This window comes from Cyphomyrmex costatus, unplaced genomic scaffold (assembly GCF_001594065.2).
Source record: "Cyphomyrmex costatus isolate MS0001 unplaced genomic scaffold, Ccosl1.0 scaffold21, whole genome shotgun sequence".
NCBI lineage: Eukaryota > Metazoa > Arthropoda > Insecta > Hymenoptera > Formicidae > Cyphomyrmex > Cyphomyrmex costatus.
In genome coordinates, this window is record NW_017276147.1 from 575,161 (window position 1) to 583,694 (window position 8,534).

Below are 8,534 nucleotides of genomic sequence, written 5' to 3' on the forward strand. Positions count from 1 at the left end.
AAAAAATGTAACTCGTTACCGTTACAGTTACCAAAAAAAGAAAGTAACGCAGTTACCAGTAAAGTTACCAAAAAAGTAACTTGTAACTGTAACTTCGTTACAAGTAACGAGTTACTTCCATTCCCTGAATTAGAAATATCGAAAAAGTATAAAAATCTACTTGGGACGATATTCAGATTGGACTTTGAAAATGCATAAATGACAGTTAACCCTCCTATGGTAAATTTTCAATATAACGAAATTGGTATAAAAATAAATAAATAATATATATCATAAAACTTCTTTCTCTATTAAACAGCGCATGTATTTTGCAAAATGGATAAAGCTGAGAATCGCATCTGATCCTCCTTACTGTAGGAGGACAATAATAAACAATTGCAAGAGTCTGTTGCTAAATTATTTTCACCCGATGTTTGAATACAATTTCGTCTCTTCACTGTTCAAAATTCGCCTGTAATTCGGTATAAAGAACCACATTCTTTGCTATCTTTTATCTCGAAAAATTGTTTTCTTTTAAATATTCTAAGATACGACATAATCAATTGTCCTTCTTTGATCTTCTCTTCTCCCTGATCTGACTTTCAGATGTTCTTTTGAAGAATCTGAGCAACGACAACAATAATTTAATCAACCGGAAAAGGATGTATATGAACACCATGGAGACGATAATCAAAACAATTATTATATCGATGAGACAATGCTGGTACCAGGATAAACCCGTGCTGTCGCTACGGAAGTAAAATCTGCCATTGCCGCGGGCGACATATTCCGTCCACCATATCGCTGTTTCCATCGGCGTGGCAGGTCGATCACGGTAAGCTTTTGAAAGCCGTTGGGCATTCTTGTGATAACTGAAAGCAAAAGAAGATATTTCGATGAAGTGTATTGAGCTTACATACATTCTTTTATTCCTTTTCCACAATACAGAAAAAAGATCTTTCTATCCCTCTTCTTTATCCTTCTTATTATACATGTTCTATTCGAATATTATTCTACTTTTCTTACGTCAGAAATAACATAAATCAAAAACCGATTTTCTAGTTATTATCATGAATGAGACAGATAAACGTTACTGTTACATTAATCATCGAAAGTGATTAACTTCAATTATACCAGAATATTTGCGGGTTATTGTCATGTTTTTTTGGCTAAACACAGCGATAACCTTCAGGTATATGATAATTGAAGATAATACCCGTGAAAGCCTCAAATGCATTATCAAGTGATTAACTCAATGGTAAATATATATTTTATGTTACATCTTACTGATTTGAGTATCCTTTAAATATGTTCTAGAAGAGAGTGTAGTGATTCCTCATAAGGATTAAGTAAGGGACAACATTGATTTAGAACATATAACAAATAAAAGTTTCATAATAAGGTTTTTATAAAAATGATTATTTTCCCGCTTCGCATGGAAAGTACGTTCCTTAAAAGAGAAGGTGAGATGAATCTCGCTTTGAGTATAATTGTATTGTTTTACACGAGTTTTCGATTTTTCATGCAAAGCACGGTCTATCCCACCTCCCTCCTACCAAGAAACGTCCGACTTTTTACGCGAAAAACGGGGTCTACCCCATTTCTTCTCTTACCTAATCTGTCCTCAATGGCTAGACCTAGAGGCATATAACTTATCAAGTGTTTATATTTCATAATACCTCCTATATCCAAACTAGTTACGTAAAATTATTTTTAATTTTGTTAAGATTTTTTTCGCATGATCAGAAAGAGCTCTTGTCGAGCCATGTGGCTCTACTGCGAAATGGTTGCTTGCTGATACGAATCAAGACGAGGCTGCAGATCTAGTCCCGATACCGATGGAGCGCCTGATATTTTTCTCAATCTAGCTCTTACAGTTGCTAGTCCAGCTTTTACTAGTCTTACAGAATTTGTCATCTGAGATTTGCTTGATATAAAAGTTTTACAGCTTATTGATTGAAAATAAATGTGTGACGAGTTTCGGATCACTTGAACAAACAATACTGAGTTTGTAAAACTAAGATTGAAAAAGTGTAAAAAAATATTTCTCCTAAAATAAAAGTTACGTGCTTTGCAAAGATTCGAAACATCAACAGAGCCGAAATTCCGTGTAACAGTAGTTGCGCGCGAAGTTACGCGGTCTTACGATAGATGACGTTATAGAGTATTCACTGATCGCCCGACTAGCTTTGAGCTTCAACCCTTCAACAAGACCGCGGAGCGGTGATATAAAGTCCTATCCTTTTCACTTTCGGCGCGTCGAAGACTGCGAGAACGAACAAAACAGCGAGAGAGAGAGAGAGAGAGAGAGAGAGAGCGCGCAAATTTTTGTACATAGAGCGAGACACCAGTACCCAAAAATCTATCTATCAGACACAGACTCGCAATCTTATGTAAAAATATAGTTTCAGTATAAATATAGTTTACATAACAAAATGATATATAATAATTTAATAATGTAAATCACGTAATTTAGATTGTTCCAATTATTTAAAATTTGTTAACTATAAAATCATATAAATTATTTCTAATATCACGTAATTTTAAATTACGTGACTTTAAAAAATCACATACTTATTTCGAACAATCCGTTATGTGATTTATAATATTTGTTTTAATTATATGATTTCGTTATGTAATTTTGTGACATAATTTTTTTCAGTAGGAATACACTGCCAACCTTAACGTAACGTCCATATAATCGAGAATATTGTCCCATAAGCGAGAGGTCAGATGGGGAGTTTTTGCGGGTAAATCATAATTTAATAACGCCTCGATGTACGCGCGATATACATAAGTGTTGTTTCGTGATGATACGAGCTTTTAATCGAAATATACGTTGATTTTGTGTAATATAGATAGGAAAGGGAACCTAGTTAAACATGATTATCGCAGAACGATATTACGCGAGTGATTAGAATGTTAATAACGTTGATAATGCAGTCAAATCACCTCTCATATCCTATCCAACCGCATGTTTATAACAGAAAATGTTCGCGCATGGCCGCCGCGCGCCGGTGCGGTTAATATGATCCTTATCTTAAAACGGAGATAAAATTACGACGATCTGAGTATTCTAAAGAGCCATTACAATTAGGACATGCTATAATGGATGAAAAATGACCCGCGCGTTATCTTCGATTTGAAGGAAAGTATATATGTATATATAATTCTCATACATAGAAACTATGTTCATAGTGTCAGGGTATAACCCAGTTTCTCGTAATTGCAACGTGATTGTAAAATATACTTTGTAAAGCATTAAAACGCGAGTAATTTCTAATCTAAAAATTATTAAAAATTAGAAATAAAGAGAGAGAGAGTTGTTAAAAAATTATTTTTATATTCTTTTACACTTTACATTTTAAAAGAATACGTATTTAACTAAAATATTATTTCGCGTAATAAATATTTTGCAGTACATTTTTAAAAGATGCTTACATATTAGCATTATTAAATTGACAGTCAATATATATCGTTAATAATTGCTGTGAAACAGTCTTTCGTGACAAATGTACATATACTACGTGCATATAGTATATATATATATATATATACATAACACTTATATGTGCTCTCATTACCGAAAACCGAGCGAATTATTTAGTCAGAAAAGTACTGAAGCCGATATCGCGAAGTTACACCATCTCTGCTTCTAAAGGCTAACTTATATCTCCGGAGAATTATAATTCCAATGATATCTCTTTCGAATCGGTCGTATACGCCGTGATGCACCGTACGAACTTACTCTCCTAACTTGCAATGCTATTACGGAGGAGCCCTTATTCCGCCACCCTCTTTTTCTTTTGGACGTGACCTACCCTCATGTGGAATTCCAAATATGTATAGGTTTGAATTTTGCCACCGTTTAAAACTGCCTGAAACCTTTTTTAAGAGGTTCTTTATTCGATATTGAGAAATGAAAGATCGGGAGACTAACATTCCAAACTTTTTTACTTTTAAAACAGACAAATAAATTTTAAAGTAAATAAATGAAATAACTATGTAACATAAGCAGCTTTAATTTTAATCCTCTCAAAGCAACATTGTCTTATAATAAAAAAAATTCTTTTTACTAATTTTACTCCAAAATAGATGAATTACGATTGGCGGTTTTAATTCTGTTTCACTCGTGTAAAGTTGACCTTCCAACTTTTAAAAAAAATTAATTTTGCAGATCATTTGATTGCTCATTGGTTGCGTTCAGCAATGGTTGTGCGTTTTATCTGCTGAACGGTCCTAAATATACTCAATATCTTAACATGTTTACTCAGCGATCGCCATGATTTCCAGCGAATTAAAATGTACCAATTGGTATATTATTTAACTTAATATTTTTATAGGCAGAATAATTAGGACAGTTATGTTAAAAAATCACATAGCAGCGCCAAGTATTTCTACGTGAAAAACACTTTTCTATTTAAATTAAATGTTTTCATTTTATACATAATTTTTTAATTTTTTGTGATAATGCAATTTTGTGATGTTTTGGATAATGTTTTAAAGGAGAGAATTAAATAATTATACTTTATTTTTAAAAGAGAAAATCATAAATTACATTTACTTCTCTTTAATCTTACTTATTAATAATTTACATTTATACTTTGTAAATTTCTAGCATCATATTAGAACTCAAAGATATTATGTTCATATAAATTAAACTCCTATAGATTAGTTTATATGGACAGCAGAACAATAATGCTAACGCACACATTTTCTTCTTTACACGCACACATTCTACGACAGTAAAGTGGCCCGGGGCTCCAAGTTCCGATCCAATTAGATTTTTAATAAAAGTTTACCCGTCCCGTCATGAGTCACGTACTAGCGGGGGTCCCTATGGGTCGAGAAAAAGATTAACTGGTTCTCTGAGTAACCAATCTTTTGACACCGACCGAATGTCTTTTCCATCGGATTAGCCAGGTTAAGGGGATTCTATAGATGATTAATCATAGTGTAAATAGGATTTACACACAGACGATTTACGTGTCATTGACATATCACAACATATGTATACTACTATCAATATCTCAGTCACGCATGCCACACATACACATAAATTTTTGTATAACAATAACGTTTTACACAACAATTAGGAAATAAGGACTCTAAACGGTCAAGCTAGATCTTTAGTACTGATAATTCTATGTGAATTTATACATATATTACTACATATATGTAATCCTTAAATTGTGCGCTGAAATTATTTTCGATCTTGCAACGCAATCCGACGGAACTAGGAACCTACTGTAGTAATATCACAAATTAAATTAACGAGCAATTGAATAATTTGATGTTTAATTAGGCATCCTATTAAAAAGATGTTAATGTGCTACAAAATCGTAAATAAATTTATTACGAAAAATATTATCTCGACCGGGAGTCAAACCCGAATCTCTGGCATTCTATACGAGCGTCCTAAGCTCTTAGACTGCCAAAACTTTCGTTAATATAAATAACGTTTTAATTTGACATCTAAGTCCAATTCTAAGAACTCCAGGTTATTTTTTTCATGCAAACTACTAATTTGTAGACTACTATTTCATAAGTACACATTGCACGGCTTTTATATCAAAGTGATTACTTTTGCTTCAACGTTCAATAACTAGGTGAAAAAAAAATCGTACAATGTTCAATAAAAAAGTAAATTAAAAGTAAAGATTCACTCTTTCGATTGCTGCAAACCGTATTTTCGTGTAATTTTTACCTCACGCCATAGAACTTTGTAAAGTTTGTGAAAAGTTTTTAGATTTGATGGATATTCATATTGAAATTTTAATTATAGATTTCGAAAGTAGAGATTTCAAATGCTTTTTTAATTTTTTGTCTGCGATGATTTTTCACCGAGTTACGGTATATTCTGAATATTGCCTAAATTTTAGCGTGTTCGAAAGTGTTCCCTAGATTTTGTTGAGTAGTATATATTGTACTATTGTACAATAATTTCATCCTATAAAATATTCTTCTGACTTATCTCTCTAGTATAAGGAATGTAGTAAATTCCAATAGAATATCTCTTCTTAACTCTACAGCCTGTTTGATATTGAAGTTGATTATTTCTTGATACAATGATTTTGATGACAGATATCGAGTATAAAATAATTACGTAATATTCTTGGCAAATGTACAAGACCAATGGCATTATTGTAACTCAAATAATTTAATTTTATAATTATACGCATTAATAGTATCTCGATTAATTGGCATTCAGTCATAATTAACGACGACTGCACGACGAGCCGCCAACGAACCGGCAACAATACGATTTTGTTCGGTCGCCGATGATCGCATATTGTGTTATATTATTTATCAAAATCGCGATAATGGCGACTGAATCAGGTCCGGTCAAATGATCGAGCAATTATTATCGAGCTGTCATTAATCGGGAGCTTTACTCAGCATATATAATTCAATTGCAAATGCAACGAAGCTGAAGAAGAAATTTTCAAATGTTAACACGGATTTGTTGCTAGAAATCCGTATGTTAAGGTATAAATTTTTCTAATTTAACAATTAAGAATTTTCCTCATTCACCATTTATCTAACCATGATCTCAACTGCTATTCTAATTACGAGAACTACGCCATTGCACCCACATTCTCTGCTTCTGTTTACATTAAATATATTAAATAAAGTTACAAGGAAAAAATAATTTTATTAAAATATTAAAAAATTTAGCTAAATATCCTAGGTCTGAAAATAACTTTATTGGATCATAAATATAATTATGAAGATTCAAGCACAATAAGCAATGCTGCAAAAAAATTTTTATATTGTATAGCAATCAACTTTTAAGTGTCTTATTATTTTGATAGTTTAACAAAATTGATTTTTTTCAAATTTATATCTAGCTAAATATTAAGATACTTTAACAAAACCATTTTTTGTAGAAAACAAATTTCTCATTTTAGGATTAAAATAAAGAGAAGAGGCGTACCTGGTATCATTAAAAACTTTATCCAGAGCATGTCTTAATGTTTCTTCGGTTAAATCGTTGTATGCAACCACCACCGCGGCACCTTTGGTCTCCGCAGCAGCAGAATTGTGAAACTGATCACCGTACATTGGTACTAAGACCATTGGTAGACCCACGTAAACACTCTCCGAGAGACCGAGAAGTCCACCATGACCCAAGTAACATTTAACATTCGGATGGTCTGAAATATGGTAAGACAACAATTACAATTAATAATAATAAATTAATTGATAATTTAAAATACTAGAAAGAGCCAGACAAATCGGATGCAAAAAAATTTAGAAAATTTATCTCAATAAAGACATTTTTAAAAGTCAAAATAAAAATTAAAATAAATAAAAAAGAGAAAGATCATGACGATATTTTCTATGTGATTTGATATCGGCTGAAAATTGTGTGGTGATAACTTATAGGTAGTAAAAAAGAGAAAAGTCAATGCCTGATTGTCAAATGTGCATCATTAATAATAAATAAATTATGAAAATACACTATTTTTAATAAAAATAACATTAATATGTTAATAAATGTTATCTTTCAGTAACATTGTTATACCTATATGTAGTAAATATAATTAACAACATAAAATTAATTAATTAATTAATTAATTATTTGAAATAACATAATTAAGACAGGTATTTAATTAAATGACATAACTAAAAAAAGAGACTGATTTTTGCAATTTTTTAATAAACCGACATGTTTAAACTAAACTAAAAATCTGACTCGCATGATAAAAGTGATAGCATGATAATTGATAAGTGACATCCTTAGAGCAGATATGTTATGTTGGTGACATAAATGAGATTAGTGATCGTTAATTACATTAGTAATTGTGTTCTAAACTAATATTATACTAAATAATTATTTACAAACTGATATTATAAATGTATACTTCCAATCTGATACCAACGCATTGGCGTCGCAATGCTCAAATCCGCATATGTAATGTCAGCCAATCACGAAGTAGTTGGTCACATCACTCACATGATTAAGTGAACGATTCTCTTTTCTAAAGATCCTCTAGTATAGGGGAAGGGAGGGCAAAGAGAAAGGAGAAGACAAAGCGAAGAATATTCGTATGTCCCATTTGAATACCCGAGCGTGCCGCGGTTCATAAATAGATATGCGTACGAGTCGCTATCTTATCTGGAGACACGGTAGTGTCTCGGCGCTAAGCCAAGCGCGCGACACTGCCGTGCCTCCTTTACGCGAAACTGAGAAATTTCGGGGTCGAGATGATCAGATCTCAGTAACGGCTAAACCGATCAAGTTCTACAAACGCTCAATCGACAGGAAATACTTAAATTGTATAATAAAAGTGCTTTCATTTTTTTCCTACGTGCCCTACGAGCGGAGATATCGCGACGCAAAGTCCGAATCTGTGAATTTTCACGTTTCAATTTTTAAAATACGTCGTCGTCAACGTCGCCGACCAGAGAAAATGTCCATCTCGTTTTTTCGATAATAAGGATCTAATTTTTTTAAAGAAGAATTAAATTACTTGGTTTCGAATAGGAAGATCTTTTAATAAGAATACAAAGGCATATACTTAGGTTTCATTGTATGAAGATAAAGATAA

General features: G+C 32.2%; 1 protein-coding gene across 1 annotated transcript in view; it reads right to left on the bottom strand.

Annotated features, from left to right (window-relative positions):
• Positions 1-136: 136 nt before the first annotated feature.
• The window catches only part of LOC108773460 (UDP-glucuronosyltransferase 2A3), a 16,935-nt gene continuing 8,537 nt past the window's right edge, over positions 137-8,534 (bottom strand). The window contains exons 2-3 of the mRNA XM_018539275.1: positions 6,917-7,136; positions 137-851 (exon numbers count right to left, since the gene is read on the bottom strand). Coding sequence (XP_018394777.1) covers positions 539-851; positions 6,917-7,136 — 533 coding nt within the window. The 3' untranslated portion in view covers positions 137-538. The remainder of the gene's footprint in view (positions 852-6,916; positions 7,137-8,534) is intronic.